At 49.5% G+C, this 27,413-nt stretch overlaps 2 protein-coding genes across 2 annotated transcripts in view; one reads left to right on the forward strand and one right to left on the reverse strand.

The window, feature by feature from the left end:
- The first annotated feature begins 844 nt into the window (after positions 1-844).
- Positions 845-12,476, forward strand: spdef (SAM pointed domain containing ets transcription factor). Its single transcript, XM_023798956.2, has 6 exons — positions 845-1,141; positions 6,880-7,301; positions 9,721-9,918; positions 10,114-10,158; positions 10,298-10,432; positions 10,594-12,476. The coding sequence occupies exons 2-6, from the start codon at positions 6,893-6,895 to the stop codon at positions 10,770-10,772; spliced, it is 966 nt and encodes a 321-aa protein (XP_023654724.1). The 5' UTR covers positions 845-1,141; positions 6,880-6,892; the 3' UTR covers positions 10,773-12,476.
- Positions 12,477-14,148: 1,672 nt separating this feature from the next.
- LOC111837118 (protein kinase C and casein kinase substrate in neurons protein 1-like) overlaps positions 14,149-27,413 on the reverse strand; it is a 33,998-nt gene continuing 20,733 nt past the window's right edge. The window contains exons 2-10 of the mRNA XM_023798952.2: positions 21,582-21,708; positions 20,064-20,220; positions 19,341-19,576; positions 18,325-18,480; positions 17,372-17,547; positions 17,141-17,261; positions 16,169-16,284; positions 15,888-16,093; positions 14,149-15,631 (exon numbers count right to left, since the gene is read on the reverse strand). Coding sequence (XP_023654720.2) covers positions 15,522-15,631; positions 15,888-16,093; positions 16,169-16,284; positions 17,141-17,261; positions 17,372-17,547; positions 18,325-18,480; positions 19,341-19,576; positions 20,064-20,220; positions 21,582-21,641 — 1,338 coding nt within the window. The 5' untranslated portion in view covers positions 21,642-21,708 and the 3' untranslated portion in view covers positions 14,149-15,521. The remainder of the gene's footprint in view (positions 15,632-15,887; positions 16,094-16,168; positions 16,285-17,140; positions 17,262-17,371; positions 17,548-18,324; positions 18,481-19,340; positions 19,577-20,063; positions 20,221-21,581; positions 21,709-27,413) is intronic.

The following is a 27,413-nucleotide window of genomic DNA, read 5'->3' on the forward strand; positions in this document are numbered from 1 at the left end:
CATGCTTGATGACCACAGAATAAATAAAGTAAGAGATCGTTCATTGTTTGGGTTGATGATTGGTGAGTGAAACCCATTGGAGGTGATGACCACACATACCGCACATAATCTGTGAATCTGATGGGGCCAGATTTAGGGCCTAACCCCTGTCTCTTCCTCCTCCTAAAGTGAAGCAAAATGACAGAGACAGGCCAAGGGTCCCGCCGTGATGGTCACAGGCTCCGGTCCCCGCCATGACAGTGACAGGCTCCAGTCCCCAATGTGACAATGATGGGCTTCAGTCCCTGAGGCAGAAGGGGGGGGGTCCTTTCCTTGCCATTTCATTAGTATTTATAAATCACAGGCCCACATTATACAGCCCCTCATGAATCTGATAGAGGCTAAATCCCATAAGCAAATGTGGGCTTACCTGAGAGCGTGCGAGGTGGCAGTAGGATGCCGCTATGCAAATCCCAACCCACAAACAGCTCCTATCATTCATAAACCGGGGAGCGATTTCATTCACGAATCACTCAATGGGATGAGTATGGGCATCGCGGTGGGGGTCATGGGGGGGGGGGCTAGCTCTGCTGCCAGCAACTGGGGCAGAGGGGATGCCTCAGGATGAGAAATGCTGCAGCGACGACGACTCTGTGCCTTCCATCATATGGGTCAGGCCATGGGGGCAGGGGTTGGTGGCTGGGGGGTGGGGGGGCGGAGGCACAAACGGGGGGGTCGAGTCATTAGAGTAATGAGAAACGCCCCTGGCACAGACAGTCACACACAGCGTGTTTGCTCAGGTAAATAGGGCCTCCTTATAAATAGGGGAGTGTGTGGGATAGGCATTCCTTCAGTGCACGGCACACACACGCACACACAGGCGTGCGCAGACACACCCTCCGCACCCGGGGACTCGTCGATAAGCCGAGAATGACAGGCGCCTCACGCCCCCACAGCCTCGGGAGCCAGGCGCGTCGCTGAACCTCCACAGGCGGGGTATTCCAGGGAGCCAGCCCGCGCACCGGGTCCTCACAGGGTCACGACCGCACGGCCTGGAAGCCAGCCTGCACACCGGGGACACGACTTCATACCCACGGACGGGCCGCGGACACACACCAGCAACAGCTACCAACGGATACAAGTCAAACGAGGATCCGCTAAGGTAGGAATGTGCTCCAGGACTGCCGCTATGATTCCTTACATCCCGGCAGGAATGTGGACTGGCCAGGTGGGATCAGACTCCGCTAGGTGCAGGGGGGGGGGGGGGGATCTGCAGGATTGTGTTTTTATTTTATGCCCCCGTACAGCATACTGGCTAAATAGGTGATAAAGTGCAGCATGACTGCCCAGGAGGTCAGACCTGACAGTAAGAGGGATGCTCAGTGGGTTATTATGCTGTGCCTGAGATCAGAAGGTTGGTGGTTCAAATCCCAAGTTCGGCAGAGTGGTTTCCCTTTTGGGCCCTTGAACAAAACCCTTAATCACCAATTGTTCTAGGGACTAGCTGTCCCTGCTTTGTCAAAAACACTTGTCACCTTGGATAAGCGTCTTCTAATTAAATTTTGATCCAGCGTGATAGACTGCAGTGCCAGCATTCAAGTCAATGGCTTTGTGACTGATTAACAGACTCAGGGGGGAAATGACAGCTGATATTACGGGCTGTGACTCCAGCCATCCAGCCCACCAGGCAGTGTACAGACTCGTTTGGGAGGCACGCAATGCAGACAGACTCAGTAGTGTCTGTGGTATTGAGAACCCCAGAAATCCATGGCTTGATGCTAATATTGAGTTGACTAGGCTAGCGAGGTCCACAAACTGCAGGACTGAAGGGGTTCCACTGTCCATCATGACCATGAATGGTCCGGCAGGGTTTCAGATTCAGAGCAAGGAAGACCCACCAGAACAAGGCTGATCACAGGAAGCTGCCTGTAACTACCACAAACCTCACAGGCCTGCTAGGGGCGGCCTCTGTGCTGGGGAGCGATGCCGTGGGTGTTAGGTCACTCACGGGAGTCACCACGATGGTCGACTTTCAGCACTGTCCAGCTGCAAAAAATCACCAAACTGTCACCAGAGGTGGAGAGACTGTATGGAAGATGCTGGATGAGATTTAGCAGGGGGGGTCACATTCCTGCCCGGGGTGTGTGTGGGGAGGAGGGGGGCGTTTTGCATATTATTTGAATTTGCTGGATTTAGCCCCCCCCCCCTCCCACCCCACTGAGGCTTCTGGCTAAAACAGCCACGACAACTATTCTCAGGAAAGGGGAAAACTGTCACTAGAGAACCTAAAACTGTCACTGCAGAGTCTGAGGGGGGGGGGGGTACTTTCCAGGACCTTGTGGTTCTTCATGTGGTTCTCAAACCCCAAAACATCTGGGGGGGGGGGGGGTGTTACGGTCACCAGCTTTTGAAAAGGAACAAAAAAACAGTCACACTGTGCAATGAAAACCTCACTCTGCATGTCCGTAACGGCTCCCGGTAAACTCAAATTAAACACAAATTAAACACAAATTAAACACATTTAGACACAAATTAAACAGAAATACAAATGAAGGCACTGAAAACACAGTACAACTATGCCATAAATCAATAGGATGATACATACAAGTATAATTGTGACAATAAATATGTAAAAACAGTGCAATGTAAACAACATGCAAATATAATGAGTTTCGCAAAGGATCGTATGAGCAGCTTCACTGTGAATGGGGGGGGGGGGGGGCATCGCGCTGCTTTGGGGCAGGACCAAACATGGGTGCAAGTCACCTGGGCTTTCCCCAGAAAGTGAGTCACATGGGACACCTGTTCATTCCTGCTTCTCCAGAGTCACAGGTGCATCGCACTGCTTTGCCTAAGTCAGATTTAATCAGGGAGCACAAGGACCCATCAGCTTGTCAAATGAGGACACTTAGGGACACTTAAGGACAAGATCAGACAAAGAGATTCAAGGCATTAGCGTAGAACCGCTGCCAACAAGCAGGTGTGTGAAGCATAATTTACATACATCCATTTTATCCAAAGCGACGCATTTCTGAGAAAGCAGAGTCAGACAGTCCTTGTAAAAACAGGGAATAAGGGCTTTGTTCAGGGGCCCAATGGAGACATCACTCTGCTGATGTCGGGTTTTGAACCAACAACCTGGGGGAACACCGATGGGCAAGAAAAGATGAAGCTGTGACTTTTGCCGCCTCTCGCACAGCAGTGGGAGACCCCCAGCCCCCCACCCTGGTCCCTTTATCCATGCAGCATCTTCTCCTTCTGCTCCACCAGTTCTACCAGCACTTCCCTGTAAACGCTCACTCATTATGACACCGTAAGCCCACCCTCCCCCGGCCCTCAGCAAGAGGCCGAGCCAGTGGGGGGGGGGGGGGGGAGGCTGCCACAGGGAAGGAGGAGGAAGTTTGGCCACTGTTATTTCATGTCAGCTAACAGCAGGAGGTAGGTGTGTGTGGGGGGGGGGTAACAATCTGAAGTCTCAGGGCCACCCTGGCCGGTTAGCCATTAGTAACAAAACACGCAGCAGGTCAAAACCCGCTGCAGCTGACTCAGAGTGTACCCCCCCCCCCCCCCCCCCACCATGCGCACACAGGCTCCCTCCTGATCTGGTCTTACGCAGGAACGTGAGCCAGCCACCCCTTAGAAAAACATGCTGGAAATGACCCAGGAGAAAGCCAGGAGCAGCCAGTGTACCGCAACACGCGATGTCACTTCCTGGTGGCAGGTGTGGGGGAGGGGCGCTTGAAGGGCAGTCTCTGTGGTTTCAGATTCCCTGGAATTGATAACCACCACGACCCAGAAGCAAAACCAGAAGATCAGCTGGGGGCAGACAGCAAACAGCCACACGGCCAGCTCTGCACGGGTGCCGGTCACCCATTCTGAGGAGCTAGCAGCCGGCTGGGACTATATGTCCGTGATCAGAAGGTCGCAGGTTTCAATCCTAGTCTCAGCAGGGTGATGTCACAGTTGGGACCCTGAGCAAAGCCCTTAACCCTCAGTTGTTCCAGGGACTGTCTGATCCTGGTTGCTCAAAAATGCATGTTAAGGTAGACAAAAGAGTCAGCTTGGTAAATGTAATGAGTCTTTAAAAAAGGTTACAGGAATTAAATGAGCATTTAGGCTGTGAATGATGGCAGGAGGCAACAGCAGGACTGGGGGGGCACCTATGAAATTAACCCCAGTCTCATGCTGTGCCCCCCCCCCCATTTACTGGAGGCAGGCTGCAGAGGAAGTGGGGGGCAGCCCCTAATTCCCTTAAAATGAATATCAGAGGCTTAAGCAAACTCATTTAGAGATCAGTCGGGGCTTTAATCCTCCCTGAAGAGGCTGTTTGCATCTCAGTCCACCAGTCTTCCCCCCCCCCCCCGAAAAAAAATATAAATGGCCACATTTGCCGGAGTAACGGGTTTAGTGCAAGCTGTCGCAGGACAGAGTACTTACTGCCCCCTTAATCTCATTCTGGATAAACCAGGGAGGACAACAATCGGCCGGGCCTTATTTGGGTGGGGGGGGGGGGGGGATGAAAGAGGGATGAGACGGTGGGCGTCTCAGTTTGTTTGGGGAGGGCGGCAGCTTCATTTCCTGGGGGAGGCTTCAAAGAGCCCGGCTCAGACCCGGGGTTACCCACAGCATGTGTCAGGGTCGGCTGTATCTCACACAGGCATCCCTTCCGCCCCGCATTACTCCTGAAAGGACGTCCTGCTTCAGATCATTTCCCGAAAAGCAGGAGCTCCTCTCCTCTATGAAGCACCCACTCCCTGATCAGACCTGCCAGCCTGAGAATGAAATTAAACTTTGTTCACCACTTGTACAAGTACAGGTAAATAGGAATGCATTTGTTTTCACATGTCCCATCATGCTTTGCTTTTGTTAGCCACACACACACATATAAAGGAAGAAGTGAAATTTGCCTCCTGAGTGCACAGTTAGCCGCACACCCGGCACCACAGAGAACTTTAGGGTGGGCTAACCTTAAGGGCCTTGCTCAAGGGTCCAACAGAAATGCAGGTGTTTTGCCAAGCATGGGACTCAAACCTACAACCTGCCGCTCATAAACAAAGAGGCCTAACCCACTGAGCGACACGCCAACAGGCAACAGGCTGTGTCCTTAAGGCCCCTGCCTGGCAGAGCAGAAACAAGAGGGAGGGGCTCCGCAGCATCTCCAGCTGTGGACCAGCTTGTCTACCTGCCGTGTGGCTGTGGTGACCCTCTCCTTATCAGGCTTCTCTGGAAACCTGCTGCCGTTTTAAAGCTGCCCGTATGACATATGTCTGCCAGGGCACGGAGATGCACGCAAGGCAAATAACCAGCCTGAAGCTTTATGGGCTGACGTCCTCAGCCAGACGGCCAGTGTCCCGGGCTCAGATTCCAAATAGCTTCCTTTAGGAGAGTCATTAATGCTAATGCTTTACCGTCATCCTGTGTAAACAGGCTACTGATAAGTAAATGCTGCATAAAGCATGGGGTTCAGAAATCCATGCAGAAAATGAAAGTTTATAGTTAATTTAAATTTAAAATACCAGGTTTTCAAAAAAACAAAAAATGAGTATCTAACCATACATTAGATACGTAACCAATGCACTCAGACAGTCTGGAGAAGTTAAGGCGACCTGAGTGGCCTGTAATCCAGCAAGCCTGTCCCTGAGCCTCATTCCTGTCCCTGAGCCTCATTCATGTCCCTGAGCCTCACGAGTGTCCCTGAGCCTCACACCTGTCCCTGAGCCCCACGCGTGTCCCTGAGCCTCACACCTGTCCCTGAGCCCCACGCGTGTCCCTGAGCCTCAGACGTGTCTCTGAGCGTCATGCGTGTCCCAGATCCTCACACCTGTCCCAGAGCCTCACGTGTCTCTGAGCATTATACGTGTCCCAGAGCCTCACGCCTGTCCTGGAGCCTCACGTGTATCCGTGAGCCTCATGCGTGTCCCTGACCTCACGTGTGTCCATGAGCCTCATGCCTGTCCCATTGTGTGGTCTGTGTTTTGTTTGATTAAAAATCCATGATTCAAGGTAACTGAGGAGCCAGGAGAGTGTTGGTGTGGGACAGAGCAAAGGAACCATGCAGCACATATCAGCCAGGCCTGAATCGGCAATGACCACGCTGCCCTGGCCACTATTAGCAGCTACTGACCCACAAGTAAGAGACTCAGTGAAATCCAGTTAGCGGCGTCCGTCCCAAATGGCTCACTGACCCCCTGCCCCTAACCTCCAAGCGCTAAATCCAAGCCCACTTTCCCATATCTCCTTGGAGCCTTTGATAAAGGCTTGACTTGAGTCCATAAAAACTTAGCCTGTTTGGCAAAAACACATCCTAGAGTCCATTTCGCAAGCTGAACTCCTCGGCACAACAACTGGGGATCAGCTGGGCCAGTAGTCAGCGCTGAGAGACCTCCTCCTGCCCGCAGAGACGGCTAGCAGACTGCCGCAGGCCCGTGAGAGCTGCTCTCCACGAGGTACCGTGTCTTTTACCGAGATTCAAACTTTGTGAACTATCTGCTCAGGCAGTCTGACCTGGTTCGCGTCTCCTGCTGCATTTTTGCATATTTCCCTTCTGACGTTCTGACAGGTGAATATGACGGACTGCGCTCGGTGGGACAGGGTCTGTGTTAGCGTCACTGCCGTCTGAACGGCTAGGCAAGGTTTGCTAACGTCTAGTGAAGGCTATCGGGAGAGTTCAAGAAGCGAATAAAGCTATTCCCGGTGATACTGATCTCAGAAATCGGACGCCCTGCCAGCCCCCATGTATCCGACGCTCATTCGGGAACAGGTCATTTATTTATTTGTTAATGATTATTCAAGTAGCTGTAGGTCGTGCTGGGCTGATCACCACCAGCATGCCCTCCCGCTCTGCCCACCCCCATCCCGATCTCTCCACCTGACTAATCAAAGTGCCCCCCCCCCATACAGGGCAGCCGTGGCCATGGGGAGCCGTGACGGGGGCCTGGGGGTCAGCTCCTTGCACTCGGGCCGCGCAGGTCTAGGTGAGGGGTCCCTGGCCATCCTAGAGCGGGACGGTGAGCCGCCGCAGGCCTGGGACCCGGATGATGCCAAGCGTGCCCGTGGGCTGCACCCTGGCGCCGAGCGCCTGCCGGGACTCTACCTGCCGTGCTTCGACATGCTCCTGGCGGAGGATGCGACCTGGCTGATGAAGGCGGAGCCGCGGAAGGAGCCGGAGCAGTGCCCCGTCATCGACAGCCAGGGCCTGGGACTGCCGCCCGGCCTGGACGCGCAGGTGGAGGAGCGCTCGCTGGAGCAGGTGCAGAGCATGGTGGTGGGCGAGGTGCTGAAGGACATCGAGACGGCCTGCAAGCTGCTCAACATCAACCCTGGTATGTGCAGCCGCCCTACACGAGGGGGGGGGCTGGCTCTCTGGTTCAGAATAACAGCATGACTGTGTATGAGGGAATCCCAGTCAAACATGTGGAAACCCTACAGATAAAGTGCTGAGCCACATGAGTCACAGCGCCACACGAGTCACAGCGCCACACGAGTCACAGCGCCACACGCTGGCACGCGGGCAGCACAGCACAACAGCACAGAAAGAAAGAGAGGAGCAGCAGGCTAAGGGACGGTCCTCCTTTGCGTAGCAGCACAAGCTGGGGGGGGGGGGCAGGGCCCCACTGACGGCAAGCTCCCCTGGACAGACCGGGCCCAGCGGCCATCTTGGGGGGCGTTCCTGTTTGCATTCTAGGTTTTTTATTTTATGACTTTCCGCTAAACCCTGGGAGCGGCAGGGGGCCCCAGAGGGCATCCCGGAGCGGAGCAGGAGCAGCAGGGGGCCCCAGAGGGTTAGGGTTAGGGTTAGGGTTAGGCATCCCGGAGCGGAGCAGGAGCGGCACCGCCCTGTGCAAATGCCTTTGTTGACATTCTCGCCGTTCACGCGTTCACTTTCAGTTGACACTTGCAAGCCTCATTAAGAAATGCAGGAGGGAAACTGGCACTTCTGCGAAAATGCACCCCCCCACACTGCATAAGATACCTGATACAGTCAAACAAAAGAGTTTATCATTTTAAAACAATAACACTCTCACATCCCTGTTTGTCTAACCTCAGCTGTGATGGGAACCGTGATGTGAGCACTGTCTAAGTGCGCTTTTCCACCAAACCAGGTACCGTACTTTTGGTACAGTACTTTCGGTGATTTCCCTTTTCCATTGACTTCCAGTTGAGTTCTAGTACCAAACAGAGCGGTACCTAAAGTGCCAGACCAGCTGGGGTATATTTTTGGTACTTTGGGGTGGGACTTGCAAATGCTTTCTTTGCCTCTGAACACAATACAACTGCTGAACTGAAAAAGGTTACAAAGTTACAGTCAGAAAACTATGATAAACAAGTAAAAAAAAAGCAGCAATAATGTATGTGTGGACAAATGAAGAGACCCAAGCTTTAACTGCGATCTGGTTGGAACAAGATCAGGCTGACATGACAAGAAATAAAAAAGTATCTTTTATGATGTGCTACGGCTGCATAGTATCACATGGAGATTTTGCTATAATAAATATTGGAATATTTATAAAGCAAAAATGGAATTTAAAATAAATTTCTCATAGATCTGTCTAGGAGTGATTTAAACAGCAAGGATAAAAATTATTATAATTGTCTTGGAGAATGCATGCAGCGCTTATGCAAAAGCAGCGGAGGTAGACTTTCAACTGATTTTTAAACATATACTAGATGATCTTGAAAAGGAATAAACATGAAAATTGCAAAGATTCCTAAGTTCTGTTTCCTGTAAATGTTTTAGTGAAACTTAAACCCATAAAACTATAATGTCTGGACAGGAAGACGATATGAAAAAGCCTGATCTCAACCAAGCCGGCTATCGCAGTCCTTGTGATGTGAGAATTACATGCGACAATCCCTACTGCCATTTTTAGAATTCAGTACAAAATGCCTCATGTCTCTCATGTGATGTCATTCAGCGGCAGTACCCATTTTTATGCCAGTGGAAAACTAACATGACAAAGAAGTTTTTTGAAGTACCAAAAGTACGGTACCTAGTGCAGTGGAAAACTTCTCAGGGGGCCCTAGGCTGACATGGGTTAGGGGCCACAAGGGGGCCTATTTCTAGAGTCAAAAGAGAAATGAGAGGGAATGAAAAACAATGGAACATCAATAATAAGCTAAACAAAGTACAGGTGCCAGTGGTTAAACTTACCGCTTAGGTAGGCAGCTTTCGGTACAATTTGTTATGGGGATGGGGGTATAATGCCAGTGGATCAATCTGCCAAATTTAAGAAGAGAATGTGTTTCCTTTTTTTCCCGTGACTCTAGACTGTAGCCAAGGATAGTCTATACCTCCCTTTGCCCCTGAGGCTAAGGTTACTCTTGAACTTAGCCACAACTTGTCTAACACTGTAGAGGGATATTATCAAAGACATGGGAGATGTAATGTTAGTCTTATATCTTTGCATCGTTGTCTTTTTCTGTCAGGCTACTTTGTGCCGTTCACTTGACAGTGAAACAACCGGAAGCCAGACTGAAAAGAAAGTCGGGTAGAATTAAAGTCTTAAAGTAGGAATAGTCCATTACAGCCGGGGCTGGGGGGCAGCTGCGCCTATCCAGAGAAATGCCAATAACAGACTTATTGCTGTAATTTAAATGATCATGACTTCATGGGCTCTCTAGTTTTTCGGGTGACCCAGGCAGCTGCCTAACCTTGCCTTATGGTGAGCCCACCCCTGCCGGCAACACCATAATGAATCAAGCAAGGCTCATCTAAACCCCCCCCCCACCCCGCCTCCTCAGACCCCATGGAGTGGAACCCTGGAAATGTCCAGAAGTGGGTGCTGTGGACGGAGCACCTGTACAGGCTGCCCCAGGTGGGCAGGGCTTTCCAGGATCTCTCCGGAAAGGACCTCTGCGCCATGAGTGAAGACGACTTCAGGCAGCGGTCCCTGCAGTGTGGCGACGTCCTCTACGCCCACCTGGACATCTGGAAGTCAGGTACGCCTGAGATGAGCCTTCTGGAGAGTATCTGGCACAAACCCACAGAGGATAGAGGTTCAGGGGCTGGTGGGGGCGTGTGTGATTCACCTCTGAACTCTCAGGCTCAGTATGTGAGTACGAGTTAAACAGTCACTCCGTTTAAATACTCAGTAAACCATCAGGGTTAACGCTGTCCTCTGTTTCCATGTCCAGCTGCTTGGATGAAGGAGCGATGTTCTCCATCAGACAAGTTGAACGGTAAGGAGAGAATGTGATGTGTCCCCTCTATCAGGCTCAGTCTGTCTGCCAGCTAGTGTGAGTGACTCTGTGACTTGGCATCGCCAGACCTGCCTGCCCACCGTGACCCACCCCATGCTCACTCTGTCGCCCCCTGCAGGTACGGAGGATCTGTGGTCAGAGGCAGACTCCTCCTGTTCGGGACAGCCCATCCACCTGTGGCAGTTTCTGCGGGAGCTACTGCTGAAGCCCCACAGCTACGGCCGCTGTATCCGCTGGCTCAACAAGGAGAAAGGTGTGTGGGGGGGGGGGGTGAATGCCACAGACCTGGGAGAAGGGGGGGGGGTGGGGGGGCGGTGAATGCCACAGACCTGGGAGAAGGAGGGGGCGGGGGGGGGGGGGGGGGGGGGTGAATGCCACACACGTGACCTCACGACCTGCCATCTTCCCCCACAGGCATCTTCAAAATCGAAGACTCCGCCCACGTGGCGCGGCTGTGGGGGATCCGCAAGAACCGGCCGGCCATGAACTACGATAAGCTGAGCCGCTCCATCCGCCAGTACTACAAGAAGGGCATCATCCGCAAGCCCGACGTGTCCCAGAGACTGGTCTACCAGTTTGTGCATCCAGTATGAAGGGCAAGGCGGCAGTGAGGGGCCAGCGGGGAAAAGGGCATGTGCTTCGGGTTATGGATGTGCTACTGCTGGTCAGAGGCTGCGGGCGGTGGGCTCCGCCCATTGGTTCGCTCAGACTTCCCAGGATGACGTCACACACATACACCCCAAAGATCCGCATTCAGCAGAGCCTGGAACGCACTGCCCGACCACTCACCTGCTGCCGCATCCGAAAGGTCAAATCGCGATGCTGGACAAGCAGAGACGCCAGGAAAAGTGACGACCACAGACTGCCTTTACCGTATATTCGCATTATCTGCCTGTTATAGTTACTTATGTTTACAATTTCCCCCGTTTTCAGTAATTAGGTGCACAGTGTATAGGGATTCTGTCTTTCTATTTCAGCGACTTTTAAAGCCGCTATTTTTATTTCTGAAAATGCCATTTATTAGTGTTGCTCCAACTATTTAATAATCCTCGAGTGTTTGCCTCAAGATTTTTGATTGCATGGCGATTCTCTGGTCATGCACCTTATAGCTCTCCTCGTTAAAAATTTGCTGTTGGACAAGCACCGTGATAATGCACAACTTAAATATGATCATATTTGAATATATCATTGAAAAATTAATATATCATTCTTGACACCAAAAATGTAAAATGCTACATACTACAGCCGTGGATATTTTTAGACAACAACCTAAAAACAGTTCTAATTTATTTATGCGAAGCAACCACTTTTCGTCCCGTTTATTGTTTAAATGCGCCATTTTTCTGTATAGCACGGTAAATTTGCGAGCGCTGCGGGTATATTACGGTAATCTGCGATGCGTATCGGTACAGTAAATATAGGTTTTATTTATAACCCCCGACGGCTTTCGGCCAGAGGCTCAAACAGGCGTTTCCTCCGAGGTCTTTATCCATCATCGCCACCATACTTATGTCAACATTGTCCCACTTCCCCTTATCTACCCCCTGGCTATGGGCCGCTAGGGGTCGTGGTTTTTAGGGGCCTCACTTTGGGGTTTGAACTGGGCACCGAATCTCTGTGGGAAGGTGGAGGCGCAATCAAGACCCTGTAGCATATAAAAATGCTGAAAATTAAGTAAGGATTAAGAGCACTTTATCGGACCATTCCTTAGATCCAGCGGGTCAGAAAGAATCTGAAAATCGGGTCGATGTTTTTAAAAAAGTTAAACCCTTCATATAATCATGTTAATGTCAGACCAAAGTGCCAGTTTAATCCGTGCAATAAATTGACGAAGCCGATGAAACATGACGGTTTCTTCACGAATGAACAAAACTCCCGTTTTTGTGTAAATAACATGCAATTACGTACAAATCTTTAAGTCACACTCTCATTTAGTACTCTTTAGTACTTTCTTAATATGTCACCCAACTTTTCCATAACTTCATTTGCATACTTGTTTTACCTGATAAACTGTCTTTAAGGTTTGAAATATTTTTCAGTTATAATTCTTTATTACCGCTGTTCTTTACGCCTTGTAACTATATAGTGAATAAAACGATTTTGTAGAAATATTACTCTGTTAAATGTAATATATTTATATTGTGTGCATGAATGTTGCATGCCATTGCTGTGTCGCGTGCATTTACTCCGTAAATCCTGGGTGCATTTCTGTGGAAGTATTTGCCTGCCTGTGTGCGTGAATATCTGTTGGATAAATGATTATGGAAGATGACTGAATGTATGGTGGTGTAAATTAACTATTTGAATCAGCGGCCAAGAATGAAAATCTGGAAATAAAAGGACCGGATTAGGACAGGAGTTGGGGAAACTTTAACTCGGTTTTTATATGTTCGGCTGTGCACGCAGGTACCGCAGGTCTGTAAGTCTCAGTACAGGCTAGCAAATCTGCTCCTTCGGCTCTTCGATCCTCGTAAGGGTCCTGGAAACACCGCTGCCCTCACAGTGCATTACCGAAATGCATTTAAGTCATTCATTAGTCATAGTTAAATATTAGCTTTGCTTTTAAAATGAATGATGATTTAGGATCTCCAACTTTATTTGTGTTTGCGTCACCCTAATCCCCGATACGTCACATACTTACAGATGGATTCATTTATTAACAATTTATCAACCAGGTCAGTTAGCTGAGAACCATATTATGTATTCCTATATTCTTCAATTGGATGCTCAGCTAAGCAGACTTGCACAGACGGCTCAGGGGTCCAACGGCTCTCCCTTAGAAGGACATGCATACAGGCATTTCTAATGGTGACATCACTTTATTCTAAGATGGGACATATGAACATCGGGGCAGTGAGAGAGATAGATTTTTTTTATAGGGGAAATGAATTTAACCTCTGTTTTTGGAGTCTTGTTGAGTTTGCAGATGTATCGCATATCGCCGGTAACGTTTAAATTACGTGAAGCTGGCAAACAGTGACTCCTAAGTGGTTGTGAACTGCAATTGCAGAATTCCGGGTGTCGTACACACAGTGGGAGGAGGCAGTTTGGGTGGAGCCACGAGTATGTTTGTTTTCGCCTTGTACTTTAGTTCAATGGCCAGTAGATGGCAGAATAACACAGGGCCAAAAGTGGTGGGAATGTTCCTGGAAATATTAATACGGAAATTTGTCACATACCGATTTGAACGTAGACTGTAATAATCGCAATATGTAGTAAAACCTTTCCGTTGAGTGTAAAAAATCTTTAAATAAACAGACAGGACACCATGTTGGGGATAAATCTAAACATACATACTTCATTTGTAATCATAAAATTTAGTATTCACAACATTTTATCACCCCCACCGACCCCTGACAAACAGAAGAAAAATAAGCATAAAAATATATATGTATTTGTACGTTTGCACCTTTCTTAAATGCTCACTTATAATCCGACTTCATTGTTAGCTTCACACAGTTACAATTACGATATAATCTGTCCTTTAAGTTACATACGCCATATATACGTCATAAAGCGCAATTCTGCCGCCGTCGCTAGTAAAATAACATACATACATGATGGAGTCGGACACGGGTCCCTTCGTCACACCGCTGCTCTTCTACACGGTTTTCGTCACATGCACAAACGGACACATTTCTGTCCGATGGTAACATAGATGTCTCTGCTCTCGCGAAATGTGCACGGTTTGTACATGTAAGGACGATGTGTTATTCCAGAAAGAGTAGGCGCGTGAGTGTTTGTGTATAAACGAGGGTGGGAGTCCCTAGAATCGACTATATTAAGATTTTTCCTAAGACGAATACCCTGACAGATGGTGATGTGTTCAAATCCCCACTAAGCCTGATATATTGTATATATAAATATCGTGTACACCCTCACCTCCCCAGAGGATCATGGCCTCCTGCCTTCCCCTCTTTTTTCATTGCAAACATAACCCCCACACCCTTCTCTTGTGGTTGGGGGGGGGGGGGGGGGGTCGCATTGGGCAGGCTAATGGTTCTGTTAAGAATAATAAGTCTCAGGCATGATCAATCACCATGTTCATTTCCTGCTAAGTTAGAAGCTTAATCTACTATGGAAATCAAACAGTAAACATAATGTAATAAGGTCTGATCCTATCCTTAAAGTTTCTAGCTCAAAAATTTAAGATTTAAGTCTCAGAATTAGGGAAAAATGAAATAAATACAAGTGTTACGTCATAAACATAGTTACTGCATATATATTGCATGAATGATATTGTCTGTGCTCCCTCAGGTGTTGTCGGTGAATTTGTCATTTTGCAGAGTGGAACTTTTGAGGACAAACTTACAGGGACTGTGGTGGGAGAGATGGTAAGCAAACCCTTGGGGTCACAGGGTCCCAGTGACGCACAGAGTCGCCGCAGAACAAGCTTTTAGCTCGCATGATGTGCGTCAGGTGCCGCTGTGTGTATTATGGTTTGTGAGGCCCTGCGTCGTCTCCTGCAGGTGCTGATCGCATGTTTACCGGCCGGGCATGTGGATGAAGCTTCTCCCACACACAGTTCACACGTGACGTGTGACACAGGCATGGAGAACACGTGACCAGGGCATGGCCAGGAGGAATGACCATATACGGGGGGGTGGGGGACCATGCTAATGGGCTCAGTTTGGCTTCAGGAAACCCCCCAGCTTCCCCCCAAATGGGAAGCAAATGGGGAAATGGGAGTGGAAGAGGAGGACAGAAGGAGGAGCAGGAGGAAGAGGAGCTAAGGGGCTCCTTTCACAGCTATCGCCACTGGCCTGTTTCCAAAAACAGCTAGAACCAATTATGCTTGCCCCCCCCCCCCATTATGAGGGCTGTGTGCCATCTCTGTAAGGTGCGCTTGGGAACCAGGACAGACAAGCCACGGTCAAACACCCCCCCCAGGAAGGGTAAGGCCCCTGCAATGCTAATGGGAGGGAAACCATGTGACAGGAAGGGAATGCAGCTTGGCAGGATGACCCATGCAGGAGTCACACGTCGCCGTGGAAACAGGCGGCACTGGGTACATGATACTCACATTACAGCAGGACGCACAGCTGCACGAAACTCGTATCGATCACGGCTACACAAAGATGCAAAAACAAGTCCTTGCATTTGCTTTGATATTCACAAGTGGTCAATTAAATACTTGCATGAGCCCTCCACACCCCTCCCCCACCCCAAGCGTCGCTGATACCGGAAAAGTAGACCTTTTTTTAATTGCTAATGCTGTGATTGATTATGTCGGCTTGGAGCTTTTGTCAGGCAGGGGGAAATGTTGCTGCTCAGTTCCTGGCTATGATTGGACCACACAGTCTCAGCTGCCTCCAATCAGGTGTCCTCCTCCACACAGGAAGCTAGATGGGCTCCACGTAATTGGCTGGGTACAAGCCCGTCTTGCCACTGTCCAGGCGACCTTTACACCAGCCCTGATCGTCCTCGTCCTCGATCCTGGTGAACTCCTCACCTGTGTGGAGGGAGACAGGGATGTCCTGTTAATGTGCTGTGCTATACTGGGGGGGGGGATACCACACAGACTTCTGGGACGTCTGCTTTAAAGCCTTGGGGCCCCCCATACAAATATGTGGTTTGGATGGGGATGAATGCCGCTGCTGATGGGCTGTCAGCTTCAGTCACATGTCTAGCCCTCTCCCTCTTATTGGCTGCATGACGCATGGCCGGCAGTGCATTGTGGGATATGTCTGCACAGGCTGAGGCCTCACCAGCTTTGAAGGTCAGCTCATCCTGCTCCTGGCCGTCGTAGTCGTAGAGCGCCCGCACGCGCACCGCCCGGCCCCTGCTGCCACCCCCCGCCTCTTCATCGTAGCAGCTGGCACCATCGCTGCCGTCGTTGGCTGAGTAGCCCGTGGGCTGCTCGTCGTCGGACCAATCCGCCTCCCTCGCCTGGTTCTTCTCGGAACTGCTTACGCTGAGAAAGAAACGGTCAGGGGGCTTAATGGGGGGCTGCCTACAGAAATACCTGCATACAACTTAATCGCCTTACCTGCCGCGGTCGCCTGCCCCCTGGTCTCCCCCGGGCGTTATGCCAGTGAGCGTCACCCCCTCGTTGGGCTTCTTCACCTTCTTGGCAATGGTGTGAGTGAGCTCTGGGTTGTAGTCCTGCAGGACAGAGACTGGTCAGCAGGGGTCGCACTGCACAGGTACTGATTGGTTACCAGCTCTGCACTGCTCTGATTGGCTGAGCTTGTAGGTGGGCGGGATCGTGGCACATTGATATTCAAAAGGACTACAGTGAGCTGCAGCTTTTTCCTTACTTTGTGCTGCCTTGCTGATTTGATTAAATATTAAGTTTTGGCAACAATATCCTTTAACTAAAGTTATTTTTTCAACAATAACTTGCAAAATAACCACGTGAGCAAGCAATAAATAAATACAGGACTGGAATGACAGATTTTTCAGTGAAATGTAGATCTCATAGGTGTGACGCTGACGTACAAAGACTTCCAATCAGATTATCAGATTTTCTTAATGATCTTTGCATTTCTTGAAAATGATAATCATCATCATAATTCATAATTCCACTTCTTCATTTTTTTTCTGGAACAATGAGTCCACTAAGATAATCACCGTCTACCCTGAATGTTTTGCCAAGATATCGACGAGAAATTTCCATCCTATAATTGATCTAAACGAAAGTCCTAATCCTCATGAAAAGTCCATTAGGAAATGAAAATGGTTTTGTAAAGCTTGTCTAGTTTTCTCATTTGACACCAAAACTGTCGATGCCAAACTAGTGACATGCAACCTAATCCTACAAGCTGCCTTCCAAACCCATCAATCAGAAACTGCTTTGCAGCAGGAGATGGGGCCTCATTCACCTTCTCAGGTGACTTGTTTCATTTTTTGATGCATCCCTGTACCTGCTGTTCTGTGATCTGTGTTACTACTCTGTTGACAATGTTGTGATGATTTTGTAGCAATTTGATTTCCCCCCCTGCTGTGACGTGATGCTAACCTCAAACTGGGGCCAGTTCATGGGCATTCCCGGCCCGTGGTTGTTGCTGAACCACTTGAGGTCCTCCTGCGTGTTGGCAGCCAGGATGGTCCTCTCCAAGTCACGGTACACCATGCTGTAGCTGAGCAACAGGAGATAGAGGAGAGGAGTCAGACCAGCCGTGGCTAATAATGGACGTCAGCTAGACCGAGACGCTGTGATCAGGAATGGATATGGGAGAGTCAGACAGACCACTGGGTCTCAGTGAGGTTGAGGTGGCGCTTGATGTCCAGTAGGATCTCTTTGAGGAAGGTGATCCTCTTGACCTCCATCTGCTGACAGAGGTCGAACACCTGCTCCATGCTCTCCATGTATGGGGGGGTGCACTTGTCCAGCTCCTCTAGGGACTTCTCATACTTCTCTTTGGCCTGCAGACGACAAGCATGTAGGAGGGATTCTGGTTCACCGGCACCAGCTCAAACCTCCATTACAGAGGGCAGCTTAGTCCGTAGGATGAGGGGAACGGGTGGAGGTTGGGGGGGGGATTCTTTAAGTTACTGGAAATTGTCTGTCATATATCGGACAGCTGGTTTTTATCAACTTAGAGGTGAGAGGTCAGCAGAGCAGTTATGAACTGGAATGTGGGTCAGAGTTTAAAATGCCGGCTGGACTGGTGACTATAGTCTAAAGATGCTGAAAAGTCACAGAGTGATGCTGAAATGTGGACTGGCTAGATGTTCATTAGGGAGCATCATGGTGCCTTCACAGAGTGGCGCTGGAGATGCGGGTCCTGCCATACAGCAGAGCTTTGGGGGCTGAATAGGGTCTGTCAGCATTCAACGTAAAAAAAACCTAAAGGAAATGAGTTAACTGTGCATCTAAACATTTAAATAAACATTTAAATAAAGGTTCTCCATGCTTACCCAGAATGCATCACTAAGGTACGCAGCTGCCTAAACTGACAGTAAAAGTTATGTTACATATCGCTAAATGTACGTTTTTCTGGAGATGGTTTACGAATATGAGATCCAGTAGGAGTGTGTTAAATTATCTATTCAGCACCACAAACAGACTTGCCAGCAAGTCAAGATCTTCTGTACACCACCCAAAAGAATCCAAACTGAACCGAGATAGTGTCCGGCTTGTCCGAAGGCCTCAGGCCTCCCATCCTCTGTGCCCCGGCGTCACCCCCCAGGTTCTCATACCTTCTGCACATCCTGCTTGCACTTGTCCACCTTCTCATGCAGCTTCTTCTGCTGGTCGGGGGTGACAGAGGCCTCGGCTTTGCTGTTGGCCTCGCGGGTGGAGGCCAGTTTCTCCTCTTTGCAGGCCATGTGATACGCTTTCTTAGCTGTCTCCACCTGGGAAGGACGGCCAGGCATGTTGGAGGGAACACGCCTAATGTATATTACACAGGAAGTCCACAGGGACAACTTGTAATGCTGAAGCAGCAGCCATGTTTACCACCATTCAAGCCACACATTTAAATGGGGCCATTGAGATTTGGGGCCCCCTGTTGGCCACAAATATTTACTACACTTTTTGAGTGGGGCCAGGAACAGCAAACCCGCCCTTGTGCAGAAGTCCTTATCTGATTGGGTCTCACAGTGGCAGTACAGCTGAGTGACGTCCTCGTGCTCTCAGCCAGATGATGTGACCACTTGAGAAAGATGTAATTTGTGGAAAAGTCGATACGGAACGTCTTCATCGACTCCCTTACTGATCGGCTAAATGGACTCGAGAGACCGGCCTCTTCTGACAGCCCTAAGGCTGATTCCACAGCGAACTCTGCACACTTTACTCATTGGTTGACTCAACCCCCTATCAGGTCAAGCCAGGTTGGAAGGAGACGTGTGAATAATCTCTCGGGTAAGTCCAATTAGTGCTGACCGAAATAGCCTGCCTGTCTTTTCCTCGTAGCAGCTGCTCAATATGTCTATGTATATGAAATGACGAATTAAATGCCATTTGTACAAGTATGAGAACATGTACTTTAGATTGTTTGAGCCATTTCTGGATAAAGTGCATCTACGATGCCGCTATCAGGAAAAACGACGGTGGTGAGGCTCGCCTAGGGCACTACATGGGCTATCACCAGTAGTGTCAAAACGTTCCCCTCAAAAGATGGCACCCAAGGTGGCCACCTGAGTCACCTCTAAGGTTTACCGTCTCAGAAGAGCAGGGTTTGGGTTCCATGAAGTGCCACAGGTCCCACACTTGCCTCTTTGAGCTTCTTGGCCCAGGGTTTCTGGGCCTTCTTGAAGCCCTCTTCTGCCTCCTTGGTTTCCTTGAAGCCACCCATAATCTGCTTGTGATAGGCGTCCTTCTGCCAGTTCCTGACCTTCTCCAGATCTTCATTGAGTAGCCCGTTCTTCACCTCCTGGTGCAGGTCGCTAACCTTGTCTGCCTCCGTCATCAGCGCCAGCCAGGCCCGTTCCACCGTGCCGTACTGAGGTCCTGTTGATAGGAAGAGGACCTACACTTACAAGGGTACCAAATAACCGACTTGGGGCTCCTGTGAAGCCAACCAGGACACCTAACAGATTCTATAATCTACAGATATTTCAGCCTCTCAGGAATGGTGAAGCTCCTGGTGGTACACTATAGACCTTGTAGGTCCTGGTGGTACATTGTAGACCTTGAAGGTCCTGGTGGTACACTGTAGACCTTGAAGGTCCTGGTGGTACACTATAGACCTTGAAGGTCCTGGTGGTACATTGTAGACCTTGTAGGTCCTGGTGGTACACTATAGACCTTGAAGGTCCTGGTGGTACATTGTAGACCTTGTAGGTCCTGGTGGTACACTGTAGACCTTGAAGGTCCTGGTGGTACACTATAGACCTAGGATCTATATCCACAAAAGTATTCCTCCTTATTTGTCAGATTTGTCCAGGCCAATCTGTCCCTCACTCCCATGTGCAGATACAGACACATGGGACTGCACCTTTCTCAATCAGCTGTCTCCACCGCTTGGACCAGTCGGTCAGCTGCTGGCTGTAGCTCTTCTCGATCTTGGCCCTCTCCTGCAGGCAGCTCATCAGATCATTGCACAGCCGGTGTCCGTCATCGATCCGCTTCACGGTGCGTTTGTAGTTGCCCACCTGTACGAGAGATGTCAACCAATCAGATGTGGCTGAATTCCCATAATCCTCCCTGCCTGACCACAAGGTTTCTCCTTCCTGAGGCATTTACTGGTGTTTAAGAAGAGCTTCTGCTTGCTGAGCACAACAGGGCCAGAATATCTGTAATCCACATGAATAACACAATATTTCATAAGAAGCCGTTTGAAATGGTTCGGTGAAAGATTTAAGGCTGAAATGGCATGTGATGAATGACAGTAAAGTGAGGTTAACAGTTGCCTTCTGCTTGACCATCATCAGATAGATCTTCACAGGTCTCTATACTCTTGATAATGTGCTGCAGAAGCCATCTAGGAAAATGTCATCTTAATACCAGCAGAAATAATAGCACTTGCTAACATTTCATTAATCAGTCCCTGACACCTGGACGTGCGTCATTAAATCCTCATTAAGGCTTCATGTTCTCTGAAACAAAATCATTTTTCAATTTGGCATTTTAAACATGGCTCTTGAAGACTTTATTAACTGTCAAAACTATTCAAATTAACACACCAGAATAAAATTTCTTCATTGTCTTGGTCATTAAATATAATTATATGATATTTGTACAACAATACACTGGATTTGTTCTTGATTTTCATAATTTTCATGTGCAGCATTAGCGTGGGAGTCCATGTTTTTCAAGAGAACAATAACGCCTGACATACAGGAAGTTATATGTATATGTCCAGCTGGCCAAGTGGATTTGTTGCACTTGATTAGGGAAAAGGCTGTGGCTCCTCCCCCATGCATGGAAGGGGGCTGTCCATCACCTAATGTGGCCCAATGGGACGAGACTCTGCATGTTCCTGTGCATGTGGCTCCTCCCACATGCATGGAAGGTGGCTGTCCATCAGCTAATGTGGCCCAATGGGACGAGACTCTGCATGTTCCTGTGCATGTGGCTCCTCCCACATGCATGGAAGGGGGCTGTCCATCAGCTAATGTGGCCCAATGGGACGAGACTCTGCATGTTCCTGTGCATGTGGCTCCTCCTCCATGCATGGAAGGGGGTTGTCCATCAGCTAATGTGGCCCAATGGGACTAGACTCTGCATGTTCCTGTGCATGTGGCTCCTCCCCCATGCATGGAAGGGGGCTGTCCATCAGCTAATGTGGCCCAATGGGGTGAGAGTCTACAAGTCAATGGTGTTGTTGGGGTGGAGAGGGGATAGCAGGCACTTGCCATCACTCCTGGGAGCCACAATCTGAGATTACCTCTGAATTAACCACAAAGTTAGAAAAAAACTAAAGATTGTGCCCTCTACTGGCCAAGACAACAGAGAAGTAAGGAAGTGACCTCATTCACGTGGGTTGGATTCACATTTGTTTGTCCTTATTTACCTCCCAGAAGCTGTCCGTGGTCTCATCGAAGCCAGTGGACTCGTCGTAGGTGCTGGACATTTTCCTGGGTGTGGCAGAATGTCCCAGAAGCTCCAAGTACCCCCAGCAGAGCTGGAATCTTCATGCACTGGAGCAGGATGAGAGGAAGAAGGATGGATGAAACACAGGAGAAAAAGAAATGGAAGGTGACAGGAAGACAAAACTCCACCACATGGAAAAAGAAAACAGACCAGCCAGACACCCACAGAAGCTTGCAACTACTTCCTGTCATAGTCTATGATTTTAGCAAAATAAGTTCAACCCAAAGAGGGATGTTTAGAGTAGGTAAGGCGGCAGACTGTGAACCAGTCCTCTGCCCATATGGACAGCTGAGCTTCCATGAAGCTTTGCAATAAAAAGGGTCTGTGCTACCAGGAGATACTTCCACACGAAGGCCTGGTGATCTGCTGCTGATCCTTTAAGTCAGGGGTGTCAAACTGCAGTCCTGGGGGGCCGGAGCCCTGCACAGTTTTTGGTTTACCCTCCTTTTACACACCTGATTCAACTCCTTGTTTTAAATACTACACAGCTCTTGAGCTAAATCATTTGTGGTGGAACAGGGAAAGAACTAAGCTACACAGGAGGAGACGTCACACCGGGCTTCTGGGACGGGCATGATTCAGAAGCACCACTTCCCCGAGGTGAGGTGTGGGGTGCGATTGTGAGAGTACAAAAAGAGCAGATACCGCTTCATGGCTGAGCAGAGGTGCCATTAGAGGTTTTTGGCCGCTTGAAAGCAAATTACACTGGGCCCTCAACCCATACCAATCCAATTATGTTCTAGGTTTAGGGGCCCTTGGAATCGTCCTTGCTTTCCCGCCCTTTATAGTGTCCCTGTGATGAAGAAAAAGCTCACAGAGAACATTAACTGGACGGTCAGGTGTGTCAGTTAGGCCTCAAACGCTGCATCACCCCTGCAGGTGGACACTGTGCTCGGAGTGCTCTTCTCACATTTTAATTATGTACCAGATGTTTTTATCCAAAGCGACATGTTTTTGAGAAAGCAGGTTCACCCAGTCCCTGGAGCAATTGGGGATTAAGGTCCCAATGGTGAAATCACTCTTCTGACCCTGGGACATGAACTGGCAACCTTCTGGTCACAAACACAGTGTCCTAACCTGCCGTCTAACCACCACCCCACACCCTGGGTCCATTCCTTCTAAATCAATACAAGCGATAAGCTCTTGGCCAAAAGCCGCTGTCATTCCTTCACGGTTCATTAACTGAAGGGAAACTCACTTCCTGTGCATGATGAAACGATGCTCCAGTCTCATTCCCCGCACCACAGGCAGCTGACAGATGCTGCATGCCCTCACTGGCTTGTTCAGACACCCAGAAACGCGAGACTGCGTCCTACTAAATTGAGAAGCCTAGTTCTCCTCGTTGAGCAGACGCTATGATTGGCTTCATCCCTTCTGAGGGCTTTCAGTGGAAACCCAGACTGAATTAATAAGGCATACTGTTATAGAACACGAACAGCTGCAGATTTAACCCTGGAAAACCACTCCGTTTACACTTGACCCAAGAGCTTAAAGCTGATCTAGGCTCACGGGTAGGGTTTTGGACTGTTCTGTATCAAACTGGACACACCCATCATCATCTTTGAGGTGTCTAAGTTTGCTCGTGGGAGTTTTACTTATACAAAAATGTTTTGAAGGCAGAATGAAAAATGACTGGTACAGAGAGACAACCAATCAGAATGTAGAGAAGGTGTGTCCAATCAACTAGAGGAGGCGAGACTAAGATATCTGATTGGTTGGTCCCACCTCCTCTAGTTCCTTGGACCCACCTCCCCTACAATCTGATTGGTTATCTCACTGAACCAATCATTTTTCCTTCTGCCCTCAGAACATTAGTGTGTAATTAAAACTCCCATGAGCTCTTAGTTGGAGCTTGGGTATCTGCTTGTGTTGTTAAAGTGACAGGACACCGGCAGGTGACCTCTGAACAAAACATGAATGAAGCGCATTGAGGCAGAAGGTCAGAAATGCCCTTAAGGTAGCAATATACCAAAGCCTGAACTCAAGAAAACAAAGCTGAAGAGAGACTTTTATTATTCTTATTTAATCTTTTCTCCTGGGCACTGCCGGCCCTATTTGTTTTTCTGTGTGATGCTGCCATGAGGTGAATCTCCAGGGAGGTGTTTGTCTGAAATGAACCACAGCTGCTTTGCTGGCTCCATGTTCAGTCCATGATTTCATTTCTACTGAATCTCACCCAATTCAGATGCATATCACAGACAAGCAGATAAACCACTATGCAGACACAACCACTATGCAGACACAATTCGAGTAAGACCTTAATCATACGAGTACCAGTTCTGGCGATCCGAGACAAGAACTGACAAAGAAGATTAAATGAAATTCAATATTCTGCAAAACTAGGGCATTCCAGAATGTGAGTCACATTTTCATGATTTGTGCTCTATGCAGAGATCTGGGTCTTTATATCACTGACCTTCACATTGAAGATAAGTTTGCTTTGTGCGTTGGCTGTAGGCTAAGGGTAGAAGATCCAGCATAGATCTTCACCATGATCTGCAGATTTGGTCGACTAAGATCTCCCCAGTACTGGTACTGTTGTAGAGGTCTCCTGGAGGAGAGTATTGAGGCACCAGGAGCCAGGAGACCCAAAAATACTGTCCATGATATTATGCAACTTATCAGTCCTGCTTCGTCTGTTCAATTTCACCTAAGAGTGGCAGAGTGTGGTGTGCCCTGCCAAGTCTGCTGTCATGAGCATCACAGCTAGTGATAGCCTGTCACAGTCTCAAGACACTTTGTGGATTCAAAATGCAAGACAATTGCCCATTAATCTCAGCAACCAGATCAGTCAAAACCTTTGTCCATTGTTCCACTGGAGAACGTGACTACACAGTCACTTCAATGTGATGCATGTTCAAGTCCAACAATCTGGGCTCTCTGCGATGCTGAACCAGCTCTCCTCCCAAAAGCAACACCTGCCTGTTGCAATGACTGAACAGAGAGAGGATCAAACTGCGGGAAGCTCAGGATTACTGCCAGGCTCGAGGTTTAAGGGGAGGCAGAGGATCCAAGACCAGGTGGATGTGAGCAAAGGCAAACGAATCCAAACCATAATCCAAAGACACAGGGACAGGCTGATAAAGTGAAAACAGGGAAAGTGACCAAATCTGACACATTAACGGAAGAAGAAGAAAACCAGGGAAAAAAAGCAGGATTCATATGCAGAAGGTCAACCATGGCACAGAAAAGCTTGTATGGCATAACACTCAATATTTGTTATAAGGGAATCAGCTGCTGTTAACTGATTAGCGTGGTGCTCTTAAGGTTTAGGGGAGACGGGGTGTGGCTGGCTGGCTGTATGCTCAGATTGGTGCTGCCGTGACCAACCATTTCCATACACAGAGATAAACAGACATCGAATTCAGCCACAGCGAAACATCCAAAATGAGACATACGCAGCGTTCCATCTAGCCTCAGCTTCTCGCTGCTGCCCTCTCCGCGAGTGCCTGCCCCCCCCCCCACCCACTCCACCTGAACAGCTTGCTTTCTCTGCAAGCCGGCTAAGCCAAGAAGCGCGAATTCCCCACGACAACCTGCAAATCTAGCTGAGTCCCGACATGGGAGAAGGAGGGGGATGGGGGCAGAACCTTGGCAGGGCTGTCTTCTTTCTGGCTGGGAGGGGGGGGTGCCCTGCTGGAATGCCCTGGACTGCCTGCCTCTGACTTAAGCACCCCAATACCCAATGTTCATCCGAATACCCAATGCTAGTATCGAGCTCCATGGTGAGGCTAAATGCTAACAGGCTAAATCCCTCGGGATTGTAAACTGTGCTGAGGCGTTGCCGTGCCGACCTGCCGCCGCCTCGCCTTTCCGTTTTGGCTTCAAAATTCTGCCGACTGGGTGGCAGAGAGCCGACGGCCAAATTTCTGCCTGGACGACGTGGGGGGGGCGGGGTGGACACCATTAAGGGACAAACAGGATAAAGCAAAAGAAGAGAATAGGAGAGAGAGAGTGTGCGTGTGCGTAGAGGGGGAGGTGTGGCTTGGGTAAGTGGGTCAGTCCTGCTGAAGGAGGAACGCCGGTCACAGCTGCACCAACGTGTGCGAGAGAGTCACAGAAAATGCCGGAAGGTAGAGAGAGCCAAGGCAGAAATCCCTCAATGCAGAAATCAAATAGAGGACAGCTCAGTTCTCAGTACTGCAGTTTTACAAGAATTATAGCAGCATGTATTACAGCAAGAAGTACAGATATCGCATTGAATGCCACCCCCCCCCCCCCCCCCCCACCCAGCAGAAAAGCAGAGAGCCTTTTTCACTAACTCATGAGCCGGGCAGGTGGCATGGCCAGCGGGGGCGGTCCCAGAACCGCCTTTCAAACCTTCCGGCCAATCACAGGCTCCCTGCTTGTTTAGTTTCTCTTCACGTTTCAGCCAATGAATAGACATTTGTTTTAAACTTATTCTCTGTTATTTTATTTCTCCTTTATGTTCACTAGTGGAAATACATCAGAACCATGCCCGGGGACAGATTCCATTCTGCTGTACATTAATTTTTAATATTTCTAAGCAAATGCAGTTAAATAATGATGAAGGGTGAGATAATAGGACAAACTGCGAAGGACAGACGCTTAAGCAGCTCAGAGTTTAATGGCCGTGTCTGAGAGCGGACGCAGTCCTTCTCGTGGCCACTCAGTTCTTCCCCACACTTTCCTGGACTCCCTCATCTCCACATCGACATCAGTCTATCACAGAGACCCACCAGGCACAAAACAGACAAAAGCTGAGTCCTTTGTTGTGTAGATCGACAGCCTGCTCGTAAATCCCAGTTTGTTAATGCAACAAATGTGAAGCCTGTCCTTACTGTTGCCCTTTCCCTCAAAGTCCCCGGTTCTCATTGCTGCCCCCTTCAGGAGAGGCACCTTTGTACCATTTTGAGCAGCCGAGCCTGAGCTGCTGGTTGTGGTTTTACTAACGGTGCTGACTGGGCACTGTTTGTGTGGGCGTGTGTGTATGTGTGTGTGCATGTGCCTATCAATGATTGTGGGATAATCCCATAATGCTTCACAACAGTTTGCACAGCATGAGAGGAGAATGGCAGTTGGGTGGGGGAGGGTGAGAGGCAGTGAGATCGGGGGGGGGTGCTGGGGATTGCAGTACGAGGGAGTTTTCATTTATACTGACAATGGCACGATATTGGCCAGCAGGAGGACCAATCAGCAGCTGCGCAGCAATGCATGTGTTGGGGGATGCTGTCTGTCACACAGATAGGCTTAAGAGAGGAGATGTTACAATAGGTGGGGGATGGTGGGGGCACGAAGCTGCAGAATGACACAGGGGACCCAATGGAAGAGGCCAGCTCCTGTCCCCCAAACCCGGTCCTAACCCCAGCCCACTCCAAACCCGGTCCTAACCCCAGCCCACTCCAGACCAGGTCCTAACCCCAGCCCACTCCAAACCCGGTCCTAACCCCAGCCCACTCCAAACCCGGTCCTAACCCCAGCCCACTCCAGACCAGGTCCTAACCCCAGCCCACTCCAAATCCGGTCCTAACCCCAGCCCACTCCAGACCAGGTCCTAACCCCAGTCCACTCCAGACCAGGTCCTAACCCCAGCCCACTCCAAACCCGGTCCTAACCCCAGCCCACTCCAGACCAGGTCCTAACCCCAGCCCACTCCAAACCCGGTCCTAACCCCAGCCCACTCCAGACCAGGTCCTAACCCCAGCCCACTCCAAACCCGGTCCTAACCCCAGCCCACTCCAAACCCGGTCCTAACCCCAGCCCACTCCAAACCCGGTCCTAACCCCAGCCC

Source organism: Paramormyrops kingsleyae, chromosome 18 (genome assembly GCF_048594095.1).
Source record: "Paramormyrops kingsleyae isolate MSU_618 chromosome 18, PKINGS_0.4, whole genome shotgun sequence".
In the NCBI taxonomy this organism is placed as follows: Eukaryota; Metazoa; Chordata; class Actinopteri; order Osteoglossiformes; family Mormyridae; genus Paramormyrops; species Paramormyrops kingsleyae.